The following is a 27,361-nucleotide window of genomic DNA, read 5'->3' as shown; positions in this document are numbered from 1 at the left end:
AACTAGAAAAATGCTTACTTTTGGCCCCTTTTTGGCCCCCAATTCCTAAACATTTCGGGCAATTACCCCCAAACTCAATTCCAGCTTTCCCTTTGTGATATGGAACCTTGTAGTACAATTTCAGAAATATCCAAACACTTACACACAAGTTATTGTCATGAAACTAGAAAAATGCTTGTTTTTTGCCCCTTTTTTGGCCCCTAATTCCTAAAATTTTGAGGCAATTACCCCCAAAATCAAATACAGCCTTCCCTTTGTGATATGGAACCTTGTGGTACAATGTCAGAGAGATCCATACACTTACACACAAGTTATTGTCTGGAAGTTACAAAAATGCTTATTTTTGGCCCCTTTTTGGCCCCTAATTCCTTAACTGTTAGTACCATAACCCCCAAAATCAATCCCAACCTTCCTTTCGTGGTATTGAACCTTATGGTAAAATTTCATGGAGATCCATTCACTTAAACTAAAGTTAGAGTGCGAAAACCAATGTGTCTTCGGACGACGCCGGACGACGCCAGACGACGACGACGACGACGACGACGACGACGCCAACGTCATACCATTATACGACCAAAAATTTTTTAATTTTTGCGGTCGTATAAAAATCGTCCAAACTTAAAGTAAATGTTCAGATAACTATGTTTTCCACTACATTGCTCGTATTCTTTCAAGACTGAAGTTACCAAATTTACACAAGAGGGTATCGTATGCATAAAATGATATATAATTGTAAAGAATGAATGCATTATTTATTTATTGCGAGAAAAAAATCTAGAATGTCTAAAAATTTATATGCAGTGTTCGAGCAAACGTGAATACATGTGTACAGTTGAAGTTTCTTTAGGTGTGCTCCACTCGTTTCATAAAGTTGTTAAACAGTCCACTGGAAATAAAAGTTTACATTCATTATGAATAAATGAACAGAAGTTAGAACAGTAAATACACAAGGAACTAAAGTCGATATTAATATTTTAGCATTGAACAAGGTCATATTTCCAGACTACATATGCCATTTTATATTAAATCCGTTGGTGGTGTACTAATTTCAATTTCAGTCTGGGAAAACATTACCTATTTATTAATTGATATTAGACTTTGAACTAGCTTTCTGTAGCTGCAAGAAGCCATTTATCTTAGATGGGTACTTTGTAATATTTTGTCATTTTTTAGTTGTTTTTGTCCTAAGTAACGATCTGACGAGTCAATATAAAAATAAAAAGATGTGGTATGATTGACCATGAGACAGTTTTCTACCCGAGATCAAATGACATACAAGTTAACAACTGTAGGTCACCGTAAGGCCTACATCAATGAGCAAAACCCATACCGCAAAGTCAGCTATAAAAGGCCCCGAAATGACAAATGTTAGACAATTCAAACAAGAAAACTAACAGATTTACGTACAAAATAATGAACGAAAAACAAATATGATATACAGCAACAAGCGACAACCAACTAAATTACAGGTTCCTGACTTTGGACAGGCACATACAGAATGTGGGGGTTTAAACTAGTGTGCTGGCGCCAAACCATCCCCCTAACGTGAGACAGTGGTGTAACAGTACAAATCTGATAGTACTCGCAGTTACTGACAACTAGTTCAAAGCCAATAACAACTCATAAAACAGTCATACACCTAAGACTAAAATATCATTCAGTACACATCGAAATTCCAATGAATTTAATGTGAAGGATTCATCAACAGTCATAGAAAAATATGACCTTGTGCAATGCTAAGATTCAGGTACCGACAGTACCGGAGCACCTGAGATCACCCCCAGTTTTTGGTGGGGTTCGTGTTGCTTAGTCTTTGGTTTTCTATGTTGTGTCATCTGTACTATTATTTGTCTGTTTGTCTTTTTATTTTTGGCCATGGCGTTGTCAGTTTGTTTTCGATCTATGAGTTTGACTGTCCCTCTGGTATCTTTCGTCCCTCTTTTGTAAAGCCATGAATATGCATATGTATTTAAAATAATTTTTAGTTTACTATACTGATAACAAAATCAATATGTATACCAATAAAAACAATATTCAAAGGTCTAAATACAATGTTGAATGGGTAACCTTTCAGAATAAGTTTATTCAAAGGATCGATATATTTACCCTTATCATATCTAAAATTCCGGGCGATGTTGACAACATCTCCGTAAAAATTAGGATGTGCTATCCCGTTTGAAATAGGTTTCCGGGTGTGGGAATTTCTCGCTGCATTGAAGACCCATTGGTGGCCTTCGGCTGTTGTCTGCTCTATGGTCGGGTTGTTGTCTCTTAGACATATTCCCCATTTCCATTCTCAATTTTATTTCAACAGGTACAGCCAAACTTCAAAACCAAATAGTTGTATCTATGGAAAAATTTAGTAAAGGTTTTTACTTATTTGTGGTAACGAAATCCCTGACTTAATAATTCACCATAATACATAGATTACGTTCATTGAAATCCAAAACGTCACTACAGACACGGACATAGCGAACGAGTTATGATATATAAACACCGTAAGATGGTGCCAAAGGAACATCACCGTCCGAAAAAGAAAAATTAACAATAGGGAACGAAAAAACGTCCCTTGTGTCGTACAGTTTCCGGTGTAAAACAGAAATATCAAAATCTAGGACAGGACAGTTATTTCCGTTTATATCTGATTTATCTAAAGTAAGTTCCTTTGGGTACATTTTGGCAGTATATCTAGAAAATTCTTGATTATTTAACGAAAAAATATCATCAAGATAACGGTAGCCTATTCATCTGATAATCTGATTTGTTATACTGTTGTACTGTTGTACATCGGCGTCCATAGTTAAGGGCAGAATTTAGATAACGCTCACGAAATGTTTACCCGTCACATTCTTTATGTGCATTTCTCAAGGTTGGGCCATATCATTGAGGGGTGTTTGTTGGTTGCCGTCTGTCATAATTTTTGTAAGTTATAATCTTCCGTTTCATTTATTTTAAATGTATCACTGCCGATGTGATGTTTAAAAAAAAGAAAATATAAAACTTGAACACTAATGTTATTGCTATATGTGTACCGACCTTCTTGCTTTACTTCAATAATTTCATCTCTATTCATACAAGCTAGATCCACAAATTGCATTAACTGTTCCTTAGTTGCAGATGTAATCGACTTAGTTCTGGAGAAGATGGCCAGGCGCTTCCCTTTTTCACTGCATTCTTGATTTATCTGGACGTCTATGCAGACATATACCACAATGGTTTGTACATAATCAGTAAACAATATTTTGAATGGTACTAAAATAAAGTAACTACAATTTATAATGATAATAGTTACGCTAATGTACAAATTTGGAAATGGCGTAACATACTGGGAATGTTGCTTTTTTAGACGTCATAATTTGCGAGACCCTAAGAATGTTCAAGGAGAGCAACACGCATAAAAATTAAATTGATAACTCATCAGGAACATGTATGATAATCAAACGAATAGTTACAATTGTTTAATTCTCGCTTGCATCCTATAATGAGTTTATTTGCACAATCGCACAATTGTTATGTGGTTATTTGGACACGCAAAACAAAAATTGCTCCAACAGGATAATGAGAAGAACGACTGAAATCGTCACTACATTTTGTTTTCTTTTACTCGAATTAGTGCTTGTCATGAGCAACAATGCGGGTGCCACACATTGAACCAGATCTCCTAACCCTACCGAGCACCTGGGATTATACCGGTTTGGTTAAGATTCGTGTTGCTCAGTTTTTAGTTTTTGTTGTAGTGTTATGTACACTGTTGTTTGTCTTTTCGTTATTTTCGTTATTTTACCATGGTGTTGTCGGTTTTTCTTCGACCTTTGAATTTTGATTGTCCCTTTTGTATCTACTGCGTTGTTTTTTAAAGACCATCATAATGAATTGGTTGAAAATACGACACGTTTCTTTCTCAAATCTCTGACGAAATGTTTTTGCGGTCTTTAAATTTTAAATGCAAAAATAGAAATGTGATCTTATAATTTCCCGAATTTGTCTTATTCCCTATAGTGACATTTTGACTGAATATGGATTTGCATAGCGGTAGATACATGCATGTCAGAAGACACATCATGTCGCGCTCCTTTTCGAGTTTTTTACCTTGTCTTTTATATTCTGAATGGATTTATGAAATTTAAAGATTGGTAAACTACTATTGCCTTTAATTTAAACACTGTTCTTTTTGTCTTTTTTCATAAAAAAAAGTGGTGCTGCGTGTTGAAGGCCGTACTTTGACCTATAACTGTTAACTTTTTTTACATTGTGACTTGGTTGGAGAGTTGTCTCATTGGCACTCATACCACATCTTCTTATTTATATTGTTTAAATGTTTTAGTCAGTTGTGATGTATATTAGCACAATTTTTTCTGCTGGATCTCAATTATTGTCCCATTTACCAATTATGTCTGTTTGGGTTGCTCACCTAATTTTTGTCAATATAATTGAAGTATAATTTTTTTTTAATTTACATTGGAGTTCGGTATTTTTTTATGCTTTTTATACAAACGTGTCATGCTCATTTGAATCGAAATTGCACGTTTATATCATTCAGTCGGTATTACTGGTAGTGAACTATAAGTCCTTAAGTATCCCATCTTCGAAACAGCCACTGCTTGCATAAATTTTGTTTATAAATCATCCAGTGTACTAATACTTAGTATGCGAATTCCCGAAGCAATATTATTCTTACACGATTTAACTGTTCGGTCAAATTAAACACTTTTGCATATGTTTTGGTTTTGATATTCTGAAAAGTTTTATTTATTTGGGTTCCCAACATTTTGCCTCGAGTGAACCTGATTAAAATTACCACATCTGATTAGTTCAGATACTTATGATCGTATCAGCAACCTTGTCATATATTACATCTTAATTTATCAGCCTTATTATATATCATGAAGCTGAAAAAGCGCCTCATCAATACCTCACATAACAAAGTACGTGCCTCCGCGATCACACCATTTTATTGTAAATACACCAAAAAATACTCATCTGGAAGGTTTTATTTAAATATACAAAAACTTATTTCAATAGTGAATTATTTGTTAGTAGACTCTGATGAGTCTTAAATAAATAAGGTTGAAACTTTCTTAAAATGTTATTCAATGCTTACCAAATCCTGGTCGTTTAAGTATAGAAACCGGTGTAGTTAGAAACTCTGCTTTAGCATTTCGTCGTTTCATGTTTACATATAACGGTGGTTTAACACATGTTCCATCCGGCCTGACGATAAATTATTTATATAACTAAATCGTCAATCTTTAATCAAAATTAAAATAATGTGAGCAACAACAGTGTAAAAAAGTAAGAAATATCAGAAAGGGAAGGGTTGTCAATTTGATTGCCATATATTAAAGGCCAGACAACACATGTACAAACGCAAAAAGACAAATACATCGAATTAAAGTTCATCAACAACTACAGGTGAAACTAAAGATTCAGTGAACATGAATCCCATAAAAATCAGGGATAAGGTGCTAATTAACAGACAGTTAAACTTTCAATTTAAAAAATCATTCGATGAAGCAAATTGCATACTTAATGCCTTACTGCACACCATCCCCATAAACATAACAATACTTACCCAAGCGAGGTGAAATCGGCATGAATATGTCCATATTCTGCTAAACTAAATTTAACAGCCCCAGATTCACTGGTATTTAATCTTTTTCGATACATGATGTCATACCATTTGCCTAAAATCTAAAGAAGTCATTCGAAATTTCGTGAAAACAATCATTTCCTTTGCAAGTTCGTTTATAATCTCATTTTTTTTATTATGACAAAGAAAAAGAAGCTAAAATAAAAAAAAATTGTTTTGTTTTTAATTCTATAGATATCAGTATTGGTCTTAGTACATAAAAGGAGAAAGGGCTGCAATTATGATTGGACGAACAAAACAAGCGCTGATTGTACGAGAAAATAAAAATAACGCACACATTTTCATTTTTTGATATTCATATCATTTAAACATGAAATTTTAATGAAGTTTTACACGCATGAATAGCAGCAAATTCTTACTCTGTCGACGCAACCGGTCTCGTTCCTTTTGGAAGTCATGCAATTCCCTCTGTTTTGTTTGTTACCTTGTTTGGTCTGTTCTTACGAAATAGGATTAACATTTACAATACCAGACGATAGTTTTCTATGTTGTGTTTTGTGTACTGTTGTTTTCTTTTGGTCGTGTTCTTTTTTTTTGCCATGGTAGTTTGTTTTCGACTTATGAATTTGAATATACCTTTGGTATTTTTCGCACCTCTTTAAAGACAATAACACCTGATCTGGTACAGATTTAAGTTAGTTCAAATTCGTCCAAGGACGACGTCAGTAATAATACGTTAATTACATAGTAATGACGTAGAATATTAGACTTTGAAACAAAAAGAAACTGTAAATAGACAATTTTTTGTTCTGTGGCGTTAACATGTATGTTTTGTAGAAGTAGTTAATGTTGTGATTATCAATATATGTATATCAATTTATTTGAGGGTTTATTGCGTTTAACTCTGGTTTTTGGTTTTCGTCTCTATATTGTGTTTTTGTTGGGAAAGGAATATTTGTTTCAAAAAAAGAACACTTAATGTTTTTTTAAAAATTATAATCTGTGTATTTAAAATCAATTTTCAGCAATGCTTAAGTATATTCAGCTAGAATTACACATACGTATTCCATACATAACACTAAAACTGATTTAAAAAAAAACAGTCACATACACTTTGAGTGCCTTGGCTGTACATTAATATTGTTCTGAAGTGGGAAATCCATGGGAACCCTTGCAATATGGTGCCGGGCATTGTTCGCTGAATCATTTATCCCTATGTTGGTTAATACAATTGAGTATATGTGACTGCATAATATCGTCTCAATAAATACGCCGTGAAATTTCTTTTGACAATCTATAAGCTTGTTTGGTGGTTGTAGGATATTGTTAACTAAATCATGACGCTCCCGTCATCCAATCTGTCAATTTCCATATGCAGGCAGGGACGAAACGCTCATTCCGACGCCCGTATAAGAGTGTGCGTTAATCACATCTTTGGAGAAAAAAAACGTGATTCATCGCTTAACCAAAACTTGTCTAAAATAAGGTCTTTTTGGACGAATTCTTCATTGACGAAGCATGTAACTAATTGTATGGGATGCCAGCAGCAGTAGTTGTAGCAGTTACTGTTCGATTATGTAGAGAGGACACCCAGACAGGGTTTCCCATGTCTCCCTGAACCCAAACATTTATGGTTGCTAGACAATTTTTCACATAATTAGAATGGCTACTAAAGACTTTTGTGATGACATTGACCCCTGACACCCTTGTTTTAAACCTATATTTATGCGTGGGAAAAGAAGAACCATATAGTCCTGAACGCAAACGTTTATTGTTGCTAAGTACATTTATATCAAATAAGGATTGTTGCTAAGATTTTTTGAAATGACCTTGACGTCTGACATTGGCTTTTAAATATTCAACTTTAATCGTTCCTGATGAAGGTAAATCCAGAAAAGCTCTCTGGACGCATGCAACTTATAAAGAATTGATTTTTTTTTCAACCTTGTTACCATTTAAAAGCAATAATTTTTCTGGACATTTTTTCTATTAAATATATGCGTCTATTCAGTACCATTTATGACAAAATCTTATGAACTTTAAACGAAAACCTAAATACAAAAGTTAAATTATTATCACTGCAAAATAAGTTTTTGGAGGATTACCCGAAAGACTTAAATTTATGCCATATATGTTTGATATTTAAAATACTGTTCGTACAGAAGTACGAAATGCAAATCGAAATTGGCTATTGAATTTAAACCAACAATGAAAACGAAGTACTTAAGTATATTATTTTTAGAGTTCTACTCAATATAGTAAAACTGTGCGAATTTTATTAAGCTTTTGAGTGGTTGACCAAAAAACAAAGAACCAGTCTTATTACAATTGTCAATATACAAAATCATTATGGAATAAACAATAATATTTAATACCTTTGGTATATCAACTGTTTCCATTGCTGGTATGTCATCAACTCGACAACTTTGTTCCTTTTTACAATGATCTGAAACAATAACACATGAATAAAACACATTTTTATTATTAATCCAAGTTTTCAATCATTACGTCGTTCATTAATTCATTCACATTAAGTATGTTACATATTTGATAATGTTTTCTGTATTTTGTCAATAGCCAATGGTAGGCCCTAAATCCAATGTTCGGGTTACTTCACATGTAAAACCTATTGTATTTATAGTCATTCATCAAAAAAAAGACAATACCGATGCAATAAATAATCACCTGTAATAGTTTGTAGGTTCACTGATAAATCTCCACATGGTAATTTGAGTTTGGCTTCTAACAATGAACGCCCCATTGAATCAAGAGTTTGTGTTCTACTGAGTATGCTCACTTTGTACTGCAAACATTCACCATGTATGGTCTCATCTTCACACAGGTATACTACTGCTACTTGATAATCGGTATAAATTACTTTTCCAGTGACTGAAAGTTATAGGTATAAAATCAAAAATGTAATGCTGCTATATGAATAAGGTAAAAATTCCATAAATCGTATGCGCATGTTGGTTTACTTTCCTCTATTACTAAGATTTTTCTAGTCAATTAGTTCACTGAGTTTCGCTCTGTATCCAATGTATACAACAACCGTAAAAGTTCATGGTTAGTAAAATAATCACTATGTAATAAGCAAAAATGTTATTACAAGCTTGAGATGAATACCATATATTTTATATAAGACAAAATAAAATTCTAACCCCTCTCTTGGTCTAAAGAATATGTAAATAAAAGTTACAGAGGCCACTTAAAAGATTTTCAGTTTTGAACAGGCACTGAACAGTATTTGGTTGACTGCAAGAAAAATGTCTGAACAATATTTATTTTTAAACAAGAAAATATCTGAAAAGTAAATTAAAACCTTAACATGTCTTAACATTTTGAGTTTCATACTTTCCAGACGATGATAAGATTTAAATGTCCGTTAAAGACTTGAAATCATTTACTACTTTTTTCAGTAAATTATAAACGGTGAGTTGTCTAATTCAAGAATGAGAGATGGGTTATAGATCATATTTCATTCGGCATCCGTAAGAGTAAAGGGTTTGCGTCTCTAATTCTAAAATTATGCTTTTATAGTTATCATTGATTTTAAACCCGTTTTTAGTTTGTTCAAGTTGCAAATTGTTAAACTGAATTTATGTAATATGTTATCTGACTTCCACAGACACAGGTTTACGAGGTTAAACATGACATGAAAGAAAAATGTCCATATTCTGTTGAAGGATTCCGAAGCTTGCATATTAATGTAAGCCAACAATGGAATGTACACGTAGAATGTTCTTTGTGTATGATAGTAATTGCTCATATTCTAATACAAATTTGCAATCGTTCATGATAAAATGTTTAACTTGGATTCTATTTTGTGGTATTTTGGCATATTCGGTAAATAATGAACGTATGGCTAGCAGTTGTTTACGTGGGTTGATTTCACATTATCTCAATAAAACAATAAAAACATTAAGTTATATCAAGTCGATATGAAATGTACTTACAATATCCTCTATATTCTTGGTTTTGAAATGATATTAACATTTCTCCATTGTTTTCCTGTCCATAGTTTATTGCAGTTGACGAAAAGACCGTGGTACACACACTGCCGAAGAAATAGTGAAGTGTTTTGTTTTAGAGGTAAACAAATAAAAACGATCTTTTCACAACGGTTATGATTCTATTTTTTATCAACAGAACGGTTATAATCTTATTTTTTGTCATTGGTTTTGGGGGGGGGGGGGGGGGGGGGAATTAACCAGGAAGGAATTTTTCAAAGTTTTTATTCATATGGGAACATTTTTGTACAATTTTTCAAAATTTAGCTGCATTTTTATTTAGTTAATGATCGAAATTCTCTCCTGGTCATCATTCCATAAAACATAGGTACTTTCTTACAATATGATAAATATTTGTTGTTTGATGAATATATGTACGTACCAAATTAAAATCAACTCATCTTGATTTATTTAAAATTGATTTGAATGCACCTTTAACTTTCCAATTACGCTGCTAAATAATATATGAAATAGTAAATTCGAATAATAGAAAATTAAAATATAATGTATTTAAACATGAATTTGAAAAAGTATGCCATTATCTCTTCGTTCCATTTATTATGGGTCCTGCCGTATATATATAAAAGGTTACCCGTCCTTTTTTCCAATGGCATTTTCTTCATAGTGGTTCCCAATTTGAGTAAGATCAAACCGACTTATTTCTGTGCGCGTTCCAGCAATTGCATACCAGCTTCCTGCCATCTAAAAAACCAAAAGTATGCATTTATAAAAATCTGTGAATAAGGTGAGTAGGAAACCACGACTACGCTTTAAAAAATAAATATAAAGGAGGTTTGGGCTATACAACTGCATGTCAGTAACAATGTATTTAAATGGGAATTATCATAAATATCTATAGACTACTATACATCATCCAATTCTTGGCAAGTCCATATCTAAATGGCACGCATGCTCCATAAAGCAAAGGCACTTTTGTCATAATTTCAACATTCAGTAACACAAGAAGAAGCCATCGAGATGAGACAACAGGGAATAGCGAAATGAAATTTGACTTGAATGTTTCCGTGACAATCAAAATTTGTGCCACTCCAAAAAAAGACACCTTGCCAAAACTGTCATTATAAGTGGAGTTTCCAGGGTTTATATAATTCACAAAAGTTTTACTGAAAAGTGGGATCGGGTACGTTGCATGCTATGGTGTTTGTCCAGTATAGCTGGCTAGTACCGAGTGTTACGGTAATGCATTCAATCCATAACTGCAACCCCAACTAACGAATTTTACTGCACTGTTATAGGTATTATACAGGTTTTGCTTTACTAGTATTGTCACAAATTTCGTCTTTAAATTATAGCAACACAATAATGAGAACTGTTTTACTCAGATGAGGAATGTTGAGAATAACATGAAGCTGGATTTGTTTTTTAACTTAAACTGAGAATGAAGGTGCAAAGATACTTTTCACTTTACTTTTTTACTAATCTATTCTATAAGCCAGTATCCATTTTTCAACTATGTAAACTCACTTGTTTTTTATTCACGACTTTCTGTGCAGGAACGTCTTTAACATTACAGTAGTCAGGCCCCGGCTTCAGATCTGTAAGTCATTATGTGAAGTGTATTAATCAATTATGTGGAAGATCTGTGTTTGGTAAACTATCGTTTCATTGAATACAGGTTTTTATACTAAATCAGACATACGACAGTGTACAGTTTGGTAGATTTAAATAATAATTGCGTTATTTTGGTAATACAGTTTCTGAAATAGTAGGTTATCTTTTAGTTCGATATTGTTCATATGGTAATTGAACTACGACATTTAAAATAGTTTTATTGAAAATAATTGGACATTAATAATAGCAATTTAACTTGTATTTTTTCCAAATCCGTCATATCAGAGGAGATAACTCCGATTTTAATTTTATAAAAGAATGTATAGTAGATTTATCAATTTTGTTTTGTAGCAACAACAACAAAAGATCGAGTTACGTGACCCCAGTTTATATTTTTTCTGAAAGCAAATTATAAGAGCGATTTCTCATAATTTCTTTTTAAAATCCTATCGTTTAATTTTCTTTATAAACTGTATTATGGCAAAGTATTAAAAAAAATCTAACGTTTTTAATTTAAAACCCCATCTACCGTAGGCTGTATAACAAATAGTCGATTGTGTTTCATGTCATGGTAAAAAGAAACAATTTGAATTATTGACATTAGAAACACGAAAAGGAGAAACGATCTTTTCTGAACCTTTTTTGCAAACAAGGTCAAAGATTAATTGAGACAGTATCAATTATAAATCAATCAAATCTAAAATACCTTCCTTTGTTTAATAAAAAGATGAGTCTGTTCCAATCATAACCTCAAATAAAAACTGAATACATATTGCAACGACGTACATACTCGTGGTGTGCATGATTGCAGCATTGACGACTAAATGACACCCGATGTTCCCTTTCATGTATTATATAGGTGTCAACTCTATAAAGGATCGTTAATCCATAAACTTGAAACATAACTTTCGAATGATAATGGGTTCTTCAGAGCATTAAATCGGACAATGTAAAAATGTGACAAAGACAGACAATGGGAAAAACGTGACAAGGAAAACGTAAATACTCCTTCGAAAAGAGTTGAAGCTATACAAATTAGAAAAACGAACATTCAAAAGGGTCTACATTTATTTTCATTCAAAGACTGAAACAAGGTATTCTTTTGTCTTACCTTGATGCCGAATATGTTAATACCCCGCAGAATGCGCTACACACAATATCATTTGTTTGTAACTCTCATATGTAAATCTATAGATTCATATGCATGTAGTTATATAACAGATTATCCAACGAAATATAGTAGAGAGGAAATTAATGACAATCATGGGTTTGATAAATGTGCCTCTGTCATTTCCAATACGACGAAAAGACCTTACATAACTGTACTGAAACCCAAATTCGAAACACATTACGTTATGTTGCTACATCTGCAAAACTTTCAACATATTTCAAATTGCTTACATCCATTCTATCATAAACTAAACGTAGGGTTCAGATGTGGACACTACAAAACTTGGAGTAAATGTAATCGAAGTCACGCACCTCGTGCAATAGTTTGACTCCTCTCCTGTGCACAAGTATTCTTCATTCTAAACTTTTGGATAAATTGAAATAAACTAGACATCATTGAGATGGGAGCCATCTCTGTGGGCCCCGCTGTAAATAACAGGTTACTATTTGACTATTAAAGATATTAGTGGTTGAATCTCTTAGAGCAGGTTACATGTGCTATTAAACAGCACATCGGATGCACTTTACCCTTAATTTTAGAAATATAATATAAAAGAAAAATAAACTTCTTGAAATAGACACAGATTATTTCGCATTACTTGTCAAGCCAGAATTATGCCATTTAAATTGTTGGAACTTTGTACTGTTTCTGTATTCACCAGATACATTATGACACACACTCTAGTGTTGGTTAATATACATGTCAAGTATAAACTTTGAAATCATAAAGGTTCTCAAGATATATAGCGGACATGATCTGTACCATAGGACATGGGGTTGTCAACTGAAACCAAAGATTTTGACCTTGACCTTTGACCTAGGAAGTTGTACATACATTATGACACACCCTCTGGTGTTGGTTAATATACATGTCAAGTATAAACTTTGAAATCATAACGGTTCTCTAGATATAGAGCGGACACGATCTTTACCATAGGACATGGGGTTGTCAACTGAAACCAAAGTTTTTGACCTTGAACTTTGACCTAGGAAGTTGTACAAACATTATGACACACCCTCTGGTGTTGGTTAATATACATGTCAAGTATAAAGTATAAAATTATAACGGTTCTCTAGATATAGAGCGGACACAATTTGTTACAGATGGACGGACGGGCAGATGGAAGGACGGACAGACCGATCACTATAGCGGGGCCCTTATAAATTTTGTAACTAGTTTGATCGAATTAATTCATCCAAATAAAGGAAAAATAAAGGAAAAATCTCTGATACAGTTAGGTCTAAAAAAGCACTAATACAGTTACGCCGATGCATATCATGACAATTCGAAATTGACAATGAAGTAAAACATAGATGACTTCAATTTTTCGTTTTGAAATTTCATAATCTTGCTTTCAATGAAGACTTTCAACCAAGAGCTCTTAATGGTAGAGTAGATATCATCTGTTCGAAAGTTTATTTGAAGATATTATTAATTTGTTCCATGTAATTGAATACTTATGTAACAGACCCCGGATATGCTCTTTTTCATCACCTTATCTCCGTCCTCCATTCCTAGTTTATAACATCACCAAATGCGAAATTAACAGGAATTGTAATTAGTACAAGCAACACAATGAATAAGGAACCTCGTATTATGGAAGGGTTCGTGGTGATCGATATTAAGATTTTTGTTTACGTGAATTATTTTCTATACTGTTGTTTGTCTCTTAAAATTTTTCCTTGTCGACATGTCATTGTCTGTTTTTATACGTTTAATAACCTTATTGTTTACCATCCGTAGTCATCTTCTTACTTTCTAGTCTTTGAGAGTTGAATCAGTAAAACAAACAGTTTACGTTCGTTTTAAATTAGCAATTGATATTCCGAATTTTTCTTATATCTTGCCCGGTATCTATTTTTTGAAATCATTTGTTTGTGATCAAACTATGTCTTTAAACTTACAACCATTATATGTTACATGAAAAATACTTTTCGTGAATATTCAGACACTAGTTAACGAATTTTCGTCTGAAATGGTCATCTAGACCTTAGCATCATCTAAAAATTGTGAACAATAAAACATGAAGTCATGTTCAGTCTTTCATTCAGTTTTCAAATTTATCAACTGGGGTAAATTCAGTACTGTTCATACAATTCGTTTGCAGTCAATGCAGTAAGTTCAGCAGCTTTTCAGACAATTCAGTGAGTGATCTGTACATGTAAATAACAACTATTGAACAGTCTTGACATAGACTGAACAGATCTTCATTGACTGTAAGCGAATTGTCCGACCATTACTGACTTTATCTCAGTGGATAAGTCTTAAAATTGACTGAAAACCGAAAATGACTTCATATTTTATTGTTCAGTCTTTTAAGAGCTGTTCAGTTCAAAATGACCATTTCAGAATAAAATTCGTTTACTAGTGAGATGTATTGTATACTAACAAAAAAACTTTTTATAGTTTGAAAAGAATGCTTAAATGTATATGCATTGGGAAATTTGAACAAATAGAAAGCTGTTGTTCGGAATGAATGCACTAAAGATATCAAATTTGTATATTTGAATATACACCTTATAGTTAATATTTTTAATTTTGAAAATACATGTAATGGCAAACAACTTTAAATTTAAAGAAACATGATGTTTCATTTGTTGTTTTTACAAAATTTTATAATAAAAATATAACTTATTACCTTTCTGTGGTATAACCCAATAACTACAGTCAACTGCAATAGATAAAGTTAATATTGAGTCATAATTTGTCCCTATCAGTGTCGTTACGTTAAACGGACAAGACAAACCTTACCATTGTTTTGTTTTGATTTATGTCTTTAAAATGCAAATGGAATATTTGAGTTCTAGCTGATAAGTAAACATAAATTTGTATCATTGCATTCATTTAAATTTTGCGGGCAGTTAGTATTGCTTAACACGGACAATTCTATAATGATAAATACAATATTTAGAAATATTTTATTTTCAGTTTAAATGATTTCATACAAAAAGATATGATTTCCTTGCAGATGACAAGTATTTCTGTAATAACATTTACATGTAGCAGTTAAGCTCGTGACCGAAAGTTTGGAAGCCAAAACTATTAACGTTTAAGAGCATAAAAATCTAGCATCGCCTGACGCATCTGTCACCTTAATTTCAGTTAACAACAAAATTGATGTGCTAAAAAGTAAAACAACAAAAATACCAAACTCCAAGGAAAATTCAAAACGGAAAGTCCCTTAACAATTGGCAAAATCAAAAGCTCAAACACATCAAACGAATGGTAAACAACTGTCATATTCCTGACATAGTACAGGCATTTCCTTATGTAGAAAATGGTGGATTAAATCTGGTTTTAATGCTAGCTAAACCTCTCACTTGTATGACAGTCGCATAAAATTCCATTATATTGACAACAATGTGTGTAGAGAAATTTGTATCAATCAAATCATTCCAGTACCAACGCAATAACTATTCCACGATTTTCCCTTGGTGACTAATAGTCAACACATAGTGTAGCGACTCAACTGTCCTAAACATAAATACACTATTGTTGTGCGCACGACACATGCTTCTGGAATAACTTTTATCAGGTACTTTAAATACCATTAAAGTTGATCAGTACGTCAAAGTGTGAAATTAAAAAAAAAATAACCAATGGCTTCTGAGTGTGTGTAGATGCTAATTTCATTAAAACATTCTGAGTAGATTTTTTTTATCAAAATATGTTTTCCCAGCAAAATATGGGATCGAATTTTACTAGGTTTCTTTAACTCCCCGTTATCGAGCATTAATACGAAATGAATATAGGGGAATGTGATCACACCTCTTCTATACTGAACCCAGGAGAGATTAACAACATACATCGTGCAAAGGGTACCCACACTTGTTATTGGACATAGACAAAAAGACTCTGTTTTGTTAGTATAATTAAAATTCAAAGTATGCATGAAATCAAAAAAGAAGTGCCTGTCCAGTAGGTCTGAAATCAGCTACAAGGTACACTTCGACATTATTAAGTTATTGGTCAATATAAAATCATTTCTTTGCCTATAGCTAGTAGCTGATAATCTTTAAACGAAAAATTGCACACACAGTTGATATAATAATAGTTTTAAAAAAATCGTAAAATATGATGTGACTTTCTGGCAGATCTAGATATCGTTTTTTGGAATAACTCAACACAATAAAGTTGCATAATAAAGTTGCATAATAAAAAATCGAAGCAGTAATATTTAAAATATCGACATATCTTTTAAGATCAATGTTGGTCACATAGCTCTTCAAGTATGCATACATCATTGGCTCTAAATGTTTCGTCACAATGAAGGTCAAGCCCTATCGACGAACCTAATTTATGCAGTATTAATTTCATGTTTAACACTGCGTCGATGTCGTTGATGATGGACTGCTAGTGCATCAGTACTGACATAATTTATAACATACCTTTCTTTAATTCCCCGTTGAGAAATTTAGACATTGTTAAAATTGTTAAGTTAACTCCCTCAGATAGAGTTGACCTATGGTGGTTTGTGTATTCTTTTTAAGTCTCGTTTGGACAAATAGCTCCTCAAGTATTTGAGTATTTTTACATCATTTGCTTTCACATTTTTGGGCTTGAGCGTTACTGATGATGATAAAACCAAATCAGCTATTCGGACGCACACTATATGAAAATATTATTTTCATGTTTAGCACTAGGTAGATACCGCTGTTGGGGGATTGCTAGTCCCCAAGGGGATTAGCAAGTAAGAAGTGCTCCCGGACAAACGGGTGCGCACCAAATTTATTAAGATTTTGTTACTAAAATTATATAAATCTGTAAACGTTACCATTGTGCACTGTATCTTGTAGGAAATCAGTTGATAAACACAAAGACGGGAACAGTGATAAGATTCTCTCCCGTGTTGCTTCGTCTATCGTACGCTTTCTACCATACACCATTGCTTCTGCATGCTTACAGTTACCATTATCATCAGTTTCAAAGCAGATATAGTATAAAGAATATGTACCATCGTAGTATACCATTTTGAAATGCACTAAATAATAAAGAAAAACTCCTTTTTATTATCTTGTACAGCAATTTTTTTAAATCTCTATTGATAAAATTGCACAATACCAGCCAACTAATTTTACATTTAAAACTGATGTAATATTACTAAAATAACTTGAACAAAAACAAACGAAATGTCAAAACGTGACAAAGTATGCGTATTTGATTTGTCCTAGAAGAACTCATATTTACATAGCTTAGTTAATACGAATCTGTTTGTGTTCTACCCGAGGATTATATTACATTGCATGATCATCAGGACGGGTGACATTACAGTATACAAAAAGGTCAACCTTCACGAGCAACCGATTTCTTACCCATTTAAGTAAGGATCATGTTGCTGAATGCTAAGATTTTATGCAGTTTTCTATGGACCATGTATTTCATTTTTGTCTTTCTTCAAACCATTTTGACCATATTATTGATAGGTTAAATTTCTATTAATTTACTCTTTATAAAATGTTGAATTATGCATGGAGGCATAGATTGCCTTAGACGTGTTTGACTTTTAATGCTCTTCAACTTCGTATCTGAACTAGCCTTTCAACATGTTTTGATTATGACTGTTGAGTTTGGTGTACACGAAACGCGCGTCTGTCGTACCAAATTGTGAGCATGGTATCTTGGATTAGTTCTTACGTTTGTTATTCTTCACGGTTATGTTTCTAAATGTGTTTTGCTATCAAAACTACAAAACTGCTTATGCTTATAATACATTTTGTAACTGTTTACTATTGGTTGCTATTATAGTAAACTAGATTTTACAAGGGGTATGGATATCAAAACAAAGTTGTTTTATTTCTGTGTTTACAGTTTCATATTCATATTTGTATATTTCTATTTAAGTTTTCAAGATAATTGCCACAAATGCAAAAAAATGGGGTATATATCCTACGAGCAGTTTATTAACGGTTTTGGTCATGCTTAATTAAAGAAAATGAGTACATAAGTTATTGCGGAGCAACAAAAATGAACGCCTTGTCGTGCTAAGCATACATCCAATCGTAATTCAAAGTATCGAAAATCAGGAAGTAAGTGTCCGACAGATTTAAAAAATGCAACTTAACATTATATTAAGCTGTTGAACAAATATGAAGTCGATCTGCCTCATAGTATTGTAGAAATGTACAACGGAAAATTTTAAGTTCATTCCCATATTTAAAATTTCAGCAAACAGGAAGTAAGTGTCTGAGAGATCAATTTTACAACTCATCACTGTCAAGCAGACGATCAGCTATGAAGTAATTCTGTTCAGTAGTTTCTGAGAAAAGTGTGACGAGCATATGTGTTGGACGAGCGGACGGACAATGTGATTGCAATATATCCTTCACTCCTATAGTTAGGGGTATGATCAGTCACATACGCAGTCAGAGAATATTTCACTCGTATTGACGAATTTATAGATGGTGTCTTCATTACAATCAATGTTCGTCAAATGTCATTTAAAGTTTTGTTAATCTTGTACTGCTTATTTTTATAATATGTTTACAATTTCCTTCCATTTTTAACCTTTCGGAATTTTTGGTCCTCAATGCTCTTCAACTTCGTACTTTATTTGGCCTTTTTAACTTTTCTGATTCGAGCGTCATTGATGAGTCTTTTGTAGACGAAACGCACGTCTGCCGTACAAAAATTTAAGCCTGGTTTCTATGATGAGTTTACTTATATTGTTTACGATATTGTTTACGATATAAGGTAAAAATATTAAAGACACCAGTTTCACATTTTACTGGGCATGTCTAACCTAATTAGCCAAACTATGAAATCACGCGATAATTCCCCAGAATTCATCGACTGGGGGCTTACGGTTGATAAGCAGTGACCATGCAGACCTGGGAAAAGCAATCACCTGATTAAGTGTTTGCGTTTACATGTACATGCAACACGAGCATCATTTGAATCAAAATATATATTGACGAGACAACTTTATTAACAATGACACATTTAAAGATTTTAAAACGGACTACTGTTGTGTTGTTGGTTTGCAGTAATAGACGATCTGATATGCCGCCTGACCTTGTACCTTTAATTGTCACGAAGAAATGCTTGGATTCACGCTGAGGTCGTTCACTTAGCGGGAAGAAAAAAATAGATAAATAAGTGGGGGTCACTTCATATCCATATATTAGGTCATAAATTAAGAAGTCAATTAACACCTTAGCCACGTGGGATCCTAGTTTTACCGTGTACAATCTCACCAGGTGACAATTGATAAAAACGTACCCTTTTCTACATACAGTTACTGAACAGGGGACGACCATTTGATATTAAGACGGAAGACAGGATTTTTTCAGATTGGATATTCATCTTCATCTGTTGCTAGCTCTTACTAGGACAGGATATTCATTTTCTAAACACCCCCCCCCCCCCCCCCACGAAAATCAAATGGTCATCCCCTAATACAGATATTAAAAATGTTAACCCTGTTTCTGTTTAAAGTACCTAATTTACACTGAGATATTACGGTGAATGCAACTGGATATATTTTAATAATTTAGGAGAGGTGTCATTCAGCAATTTAATCTTATTTTATGGTAAAGCGTGGTAAATATAGGATATTCAATTACCGAAAATGATATCTTGTTGTAAATTCATGCATTATTAATAATAATAAGTAAACAAATAATTTTCACAATAACAAGGATTTAACTAGTACATTTTTTTTTATATAGACGTCCTCCTGAACAAATCCTTACAATACCACAAATACTGTTCTTTTTAAATTATGAGGTTTTTTTCAAATTAATTTGAAATGTTATTATATGTTTCCTTTTTTTATATAAAATTTTGAAAATTTTGGACACAAATTATGCTAAGATATGCATTATATAGAATTAGCAAAAATTGAAAATATGTAGAAAATTACTCTGGCTGTTGGCACTGAACCACTGCTTAAACAATGTCGACCATTAGCATAGCCTAGAAATTAAAATGGTATTGAATGCATTGTTTAAAAGTTTGATGATCGAAAATTGAAGGTAAACCTGAATATCTGATATGTATTATAAAACTGCCTTATATCTCACTTCATTGTCATGACAGTCCTAAAAAATATCACTGAAGCAGAAATATTTGAAACAAATGTACATGTCTATTACAGTTTACAGGAAAGTGTTCTATTTTTGGTATATGCTATGTATGCTTTAGCAGGATAAAACGCACGCTGACTCCATTTTTTCTTTTTGGTATTATGAAAGCATTTCATAAGAGCTATCTTCTCACATTTTATTTTAAAATTCTATCATAGTTTACTTTCAAAAATTCATATAATAAAGCCTTTTCTCTGTATAATCCACACAAAATGTTTCATATTTTCGCAGCCGGTAGCGTGAAAACAAGCTCAGTGACCTATCATTGTTTTTTTTTTTTTTATTTTTGAACATATCACAATGTATACAAAATCTTTGGCAAAGTATATAAGGAAAAATTCTATCATTTTCGTTTATACTTCCATACAACCTTAAGATGAAATTTCAATTATTAAGTAGCTACATTCTCAACAGGTGGTAACTGGTCCTCGTACCCATACAATTTCACGCAAAAGTCACCATAACAGTAACCGGCTTTCGTTTAAAAGAAGATAAAAACTTCGAGTCTATAGAAATAAACCTAACTGTAGACCGTAACCCTTTATATGTTACAAGAAGATGTAAAAAAATATTTGAGAAAAACTGCGAATTGTTTACGGTACTCACAGAGCGAATTGATACTGGAACATAACTGATATTAAATGTATTTCTGATGTATAGGTTGTTTTCTTTTTAACAAAATGTTTTGCTCTTTTCACAAATAATCAAACTGACATACAGCACTGTAGCGCAGCAAACAAAAGATAGCAACTGCAAGATTTATACTTTTGTTTAAAAAATTTCATTTATAAATACCACTGTTATGAACTCTTTACGTCAACAAGAAGACTTATTTTCTCGTTTGAATTGTTTTGTGTCGGGACCTTTTATAGCTTACTATTCAGTATGGATTTTTCTCAATGTTGAGGGCCGTATGGTGACCTATGGTTGCTTTCATCTATGTCATTTGGTCTCTGGTAGATAGTTGTCTCGTTTGCAATCATACCACATCTTTTCATTCTGAATTTATGTTATTCTGATTTTTTTTTCTCAATAAGATTTTAAATATTCGTATTCTGTATAAACGGTCATACTTTTTATTTCGAATATTATATATAAAATAAACGATTATTAATAACTTAAAATTAAATTATCTGGGACCAATATATAAATTAATTCGTCCCAATCATAATACAGTTACATTTGTTAATATACAATTGTTTAATGTCAGCATTTGCCAAAGATATAATAGCTATTATATCTATGATGTCAGTGACAACTTCTCAAATAGCTGCGTCTGCCGTGACAAAAATACTGTTTACTGGTATCATCTGTTCACCTGCCTCCAGCAAACACCAAGAGAGAGAGATGTGTACTGTCGGTTGATTTATTATTGTGTGTTGCCAAATATAAGGGTCAAACGGATATCCCCCTGTCACGTATAATATCGTTAATTATCGCGGGATTTAAACTAAAACGCGCATATGATTTCAAGATCAGGGTTGATAAGTCGCTTATGTGTAACTGGTGTATTAACCAAAAAATATATCAAATGGAAATAGATCCTATAGGTAATTCATAAACGATTTCTTTCATATGGACTTTGTGTAGATCTTTCCTCTCTTTTCAGACTTATGTGTATCTGTTAAAGCTGTATGTCCAGCTCAAAGTTAATATTTCGATAATATTACAGAAAAGATCAAGTATCTAGTCATATCGTGATTGTAAAAGATTAGAGGCGAAATATAGCATGGAGGGTCCGTGTATATTTGCGTCCATTCGTTTTTCATTTTGAAATATCAAAAACAAAAAACAAAAAACGAGAGTGTTTTCATTTTTCGTTTTTGATTTCTCAAAAACCAAAACGAAAAACAAAAGTGTTTTCATTTTTCGTTTTTGATTTCTCTAAAACCAAAACGGAAAACGAAAGTGTTTTCATTTTTTGTTTTTGATTTCTCTAAAACCAAAATGAAAATCAAAAGTGTTTCCGTTTTTCGTTTTTGATTTCACTAAACAAAAAATTTGTATTTAATTTTAATTATTTCTCGTTTTATAATGTACAATGTTTTCCTTTCTTGTTTCACAGTCATTGATAGTAAATAATGCCAATGTAAACACCCCGGTGTTCTTTCAACATAATGTAGACAAAATAGACCGCCTGACTTATGAATTGAACTACGGTGATAAATGAATCAAAGCCTTTCAAATTACCTTGTTTATATCTTTAATAAAAAATAAATTATTATATTCAAATATTAAACGAATCATAAATTTAAATTGTACAATATAATATTATATAAAGATGGTACAAATAAATAGATTGATTACAACATCAAATTAACAAGGGAGGTTACTACTTTTAAAAACTTATAAGAAAACTACCCCGGTCGTTAAAGTATACATGCACAGTCACTGTGGTTATCAGATCTGTAATCGAAGATAATGTCGACGGATGCAAAAGACTTTATCAATCTGAATAATAAGGGTGCGTGATCTTTACTTTTAAATTTAGAAAGGTTGATCTCAGATGATTAGAATTCATAACCAAGGTCCATTATACGAACATTCAGGACGATAATGTGTTTTGCTTGATCAATTGATTGAAAAACAAATTTCCGCAATTTCACAATTCAAACCGGGATTAGCATTCAACCATTTTGCCATTCGGAGCCTACTCGGTATTAGTTTTGCTTAATTTTGAAAGCTATATGGTGACCTTAACTAGAGCCTGGGTGTGGATGGGGGTTTACGGATTAGAGAATTTTGGGCAAAAAATATGAATAATAGAGACAATGGAACAAGAAATAAAAAAAATTAGAATAATGAGGTGTTAAAATATAAAAAGAATAGAACAATTGGCAAAAAGTATAAAGAAATAAACATGATAAAGAATAGAGAAAAATGGCCTGAAACACTGATTAAAGAATAGAGAAAAATGTAATAGAATATCAAAGAATACAGAAATGAAGAAATACGCATCCAGACATCATACTAGTTGCCTAAACCAACGTTATTTTGTCTCCTTGTTTTCAGGGTATGAATGGTTCTTTTCCTCGTTGAAGACCCTCCAGGTACTTTCAAGATGAAGAACATGAATAAAAGCCCTGTTCATTGATATTTGTATTTTTTCTATGTATTGTGTGCGATTTTGTCCCATGCACATCTCTTTATTTTCTATTTTAAGGGCCTAAACACGGCTCAATGCAAGTTTAGCCCTTCAATATTAAAGGTCATAGAATCGTATGCAAAACAGTGTAGCCGAGACCATTGATTATCGCGCTAAAATATCCAATTGACTGGGTCAGATTAGGTGAACGTTCGTCTGTAACGCCCACAACTCACGACGTATTTATTATAAACATTTAAACTGTGGGGTTGCCAAAGGGTCTCAGTATATATACGAACTACAGTGCACAGTATATTATATACATATTTTATTTGCGATCATAAAATGTACGAAGTCGTCCATTACTATGTACATGTAAATTGGGTCGATTAAAAAAAAAGCTGAATATGTTTCTGTTGCCAAGGGTTTTTCACAAGTATAGTAGTTAGCAGAAAAGATCATCAAACTATACATTGTATACTGAACTGCGGTCAAGCTTAGCGAAAGGTCGTGCAACATAATCAGTCAAACAAACTTTATTAGATTAACTCGTTAAGGAACGATCGTTTTCATTGGTCAATTCAAACCTTCGACCTCACACCTGCGAAAATAGAACACGCGTACTATAAAGCTGAATGGACTGATCAGTATTCACGTAGCCGGTCAAGGTCGTTAAAAACTTCCATCGTCGTATTCACGTACATGATCGTGTTCTTGATTATCCCATGGCAATTCTAGCTTTTATACATGTGCATGTAAAATTCTAAACTTTAATCTTAACAGTCACGTCGAAATATTTAATTCAACTGTCTCCTCTCAATTGGTTCTGGATTAAGGGAGCTACCATTTTATTTTGATTGGGGGTGGGGGACTTCGATGAAACATTTTGTCCTGCTTTTTTTTTAGTTGTTATCTCTGTCCTGTCTTTCTATTTTTCAGTCCGTTAGGTCCTGACTATATTTATTAGTCTATCCTGATTTTTTTACATAAATCGTCATCCTGCCTTTTTTTGTCAAGTTGCCCACCCTGCCTTATATTTTATTCAATGGACTTGATGAATTAACGTTGTACTTGAAATGAAACCGTACTTAACTACAAAAATAACCAAATTACATACTAAAGATATTGCTCGATTTTTATAGTAAATGGGTTTGTGTTATAAACTGTCATGTTCATTATTCATATTCTTTCATAAGTTTTAGGATAGTGTGATTTTTTTTCTGATTTAGTTTATTTGATTTTGAAAAAAAAATCCCGAAATTCTAAGTAAATTCAGAAGGATAAATTTTCAACCAATTAAAATCGAAAACAGTACATTTATATAGTTCCTTATAAACTACGACATTTCTCACAAGTATTTATTTATTTTTTAGTTCCACACATGCAAAAATAAAATCTTCGCCGATGAAACATTTCAAACCTTTTTACACCAACATGCCTTCACTAAATTCATTTGAATTTCGTGGTGACCATGATAGTACATTGCATAGTACATCTATATTCACGTGCACACATGATACGATCTTTCGGGGACAATTTGCTCGTTTATGACACGTCATTTCTGAATGACCAAACGCTTAGCTTCTTTATTTTCGTTTTATAGCATGAAAACAATAAAAAAGGAATGTGCAACCCATCATAAATTTGAAATGGATCAGTATTATGAGATCCTTATTATAAGTAACTACGACATTGTCAGGATAATAACCTAGCGTCAATATGAAAGAAATTAAAGTGGTTCATACATTCATCCGTATAAAAGCGGCACATGTATTTTATTTTATCCTTATATTTTTTATAGTGCGGTACAAGTGCTGCATGCATAAAGAATATTACTTAACACAAATTATTAGTATAATATTTCGACCCCACTATTTGAAATTCACAAATTTAAATACTTATTTAATTATTTCGACAAAAAATCATTGTTTTTTACGTTCGTAGTAACGTAGTACATTCCATTGTCGGTCACCTGTGTCAATTCACGTGCACACTACAATTGTTGTTGTATTTAAATCTTTCGGCCAATGAAATGAGACGTTACAAGTTGTTTGTTTGTGATACGCCAGAATGTAATCAATGAATTATCAATCGCTAAACTTGACTGTACCTATTCAAAAACGTAAATGCAAATTTCACAAGGCTTGATCCAAATAGCCTTTTTACTGTCTAATAACTTGCAAGTACGAAAAAGACAGGAAAGAAGTATATTTTGTCTATATGTTTTGTGTATGCACACTTTTTAAAGTTGATCATGCATTCGTTCTAAAATAAAATTTTGACCAGATAAAAGTTAAAAGATGACATAATTGGACAACCGCAATTGTTAAATCGCTTTGACGTCCGAAAAAAGATAATAATCAACACATCCATTGTAACTTTTAAAGCCAGTTAAATCCTTTTTTGCTGAAAGAACGTCCGATATCATAAAAATTCATTATCAAAACATAACAAAAACACAAGTAAAGATCGTTTAAGTATTCAATATAAATCAAAACACAAAGGTTATTCCTGATTAGTTTTTCGAATTATTTTATTTAGGCGTTGAGACCCTTTGGTGACCCCACAGTTTAAATGTCTATAATAAATACGTCGTGAGTTGTGGGCGTTACAGACGAACGTTCACCTAATCTGACCCAGTCAATGGGATATTTTAGCGCGCAAATCAATGGTCTCGGCTACACTGTTTTGCACATGATTCTATGTTACATTATTGTTTCGGATAAGAGTGAATTTGGTACCTGTTAAAACGTTTAAACCCGCTGCATTTGTTTGCACCTGTTCTAAGTCAGAAACCTGATGTTCAGTAGTTGCCGTTTGTTGATGTGGTTCATAAGTGTTCTCGTTTCTTGTTTATTATATAGATTATACCGTTGCATAGTTTTCCCGTTTGAATGGTTTTGCACTGGTCATTTTGGGGCCCTTTGTAGCTTGTTGTTCGGTGTGAGCCAAGGCTCCGTGTTGAAGATCGTACTTTGACCTATAATGGTTTTTCTTTTACAAATTGTGACTTGGATGGAAAAATGTCTCATTGGCACTCATACCACATCTTCTTATATCTATATATGGTCTTTTAAAGTGAATTGGGAGATTGGGATTTCTAGCTTTAATCTCACCCATGTCAGCTTTTTATTTGTATTTACAGAAAAGAGAGCTAGTTTTGTATTCTTTAATTTATACTGTAACAGTTTAGGTTTCCATGAAAAAAGGACAGTTTTTTCTATGTCCGGTAGCATCGTATCATATCTGGACATCGGCTGTTGTCTGCTCTTTGGTCGGGTTGTTGTCTCTTTGACATATTCCCCATTTCCATTGACAATTTTATTATCGGTAGGCATGTAAAATTGCCAAACCATATACGACCGTTCATTAGTCATCGTAGATCTATTCCAAGTCTTAATAAATCTACACAAAGCAGAAAAGGAACTTTTACAACAAGGAATATTACACAACTGAAGCCATAGTCATAAAGATCGATTGACTGATTGGTGTTCCTTTAACGTCGCCGCAGAACATAAAATTATTACCTGATCTTCATTCTCAACATCTTCAATCTCTATTGTTCCCAAGGAAGCAACCATTTTATTCTCTTGGGTTGGGCAGGGATTTGTACCCGAAGTCAATAATTTTTTTTACCCAGACTGAAAAACATGCCTTTATCCATGGCCACACACAAACACAATAAGATTTTTAATATTTATTAAAAACAATTTTTTTTACACTTTTATATTTTTATGTTGTTTTGAAATATTAATTTGACTTTAATTTATACGAATTTACTAAATATACATGTTTATACCAAGCCAAGTCCGTTTATATCTTGTTTCTCGCCTGACTATACAAAAGGCC

At 32.7% G+C, this 27,361-nt stretch overlaps 2 protein-coding genes across 3 annotated transcripts in view; one reads left to right on the top strand and one right to left on the bottom strand.

Annotated features, from left to right (window-relative positions):
• LOC127728151 (40S ribosomal protein S18) overlaps positions 1 to 27,361 on the top strand; it is an 821,762-nt gene that overhangs the window by 348,447 nt on the left and 445,954 nt on the right. The gene's annotated exons all lie outside the window — the stretch shown is intronic.
• LOC127728042 (uncharacterized) overlaps positions 741 to 27,361 on the bottom strand; it is a 71,340-nt gene continuing 44,719 nt past the window's right edge. The window contains exons 14-24 of the mRNA XM_052235215.1: positions 17,118 to 17,324; positions 14,982 to 15,014; positions 11,086 to 11,156; positions 10,193 to 10,302; positions 9,547 to 9,647; positions 8,276 to 8,479; positions 7,966 to 8,036; positions 5,573 to 5,691; positions 5,102 to 5,211; positions 3,037 to 3,252; positions 741 to 886 (exon numbers count right to left, since the gene is read on the bottom strand). Of these exons, the coding sequence (XP_052091175.1) occupies positions 864 to 886; positions 3,037 to 3,252; positions 5,102 to 5,211; positions 5,573 to 5,691; positions 7,966 to 8,036; positions 8,276 to 8,479; positions 9,547 to 9,647; positions 10,193 to 10,302; positions 11,086 to 11,156; positions 14,982 to 15,014; positions 17,118 to 17,324 (1,265 nt within the window). The 3' untranslated portion in view covers positions 741 to 863. The remainder of the gene's footprint in view (positions 887 to 3,036; positions 3,253 to 5,101; positions 5,212 to 5,572; positions 5,692 to 7,965; positions 8,037 to 8,275; positions 8,480 to 9,546; positions 9,648 to 10,192; positions 10,303 to 11,085; positions 11,157 to 14,981; positions 15,015 to 17,117; positions 17,325 to 27,361) is intronic.

This window comes from Mytilus californianus, unplaced genomic scaffold (assembly GCF_021869535.1).
Source record: "Mytilus californianus isolate M0D057914Y unplaced genomic scaffold, xbMytCali1.0.p SCAF_2, whole genome shotgun sequence".
NCBI lineage: Eukaryota > Metazoa > Mollusca > Bivalvia > Mytilida > Mytilidae > Mytilus > Mytilus californianus.
Note: the sequence above shows the minus strand (reverse complement) of the source record. Positions and strands in the feature narration are given on the sequence as shown.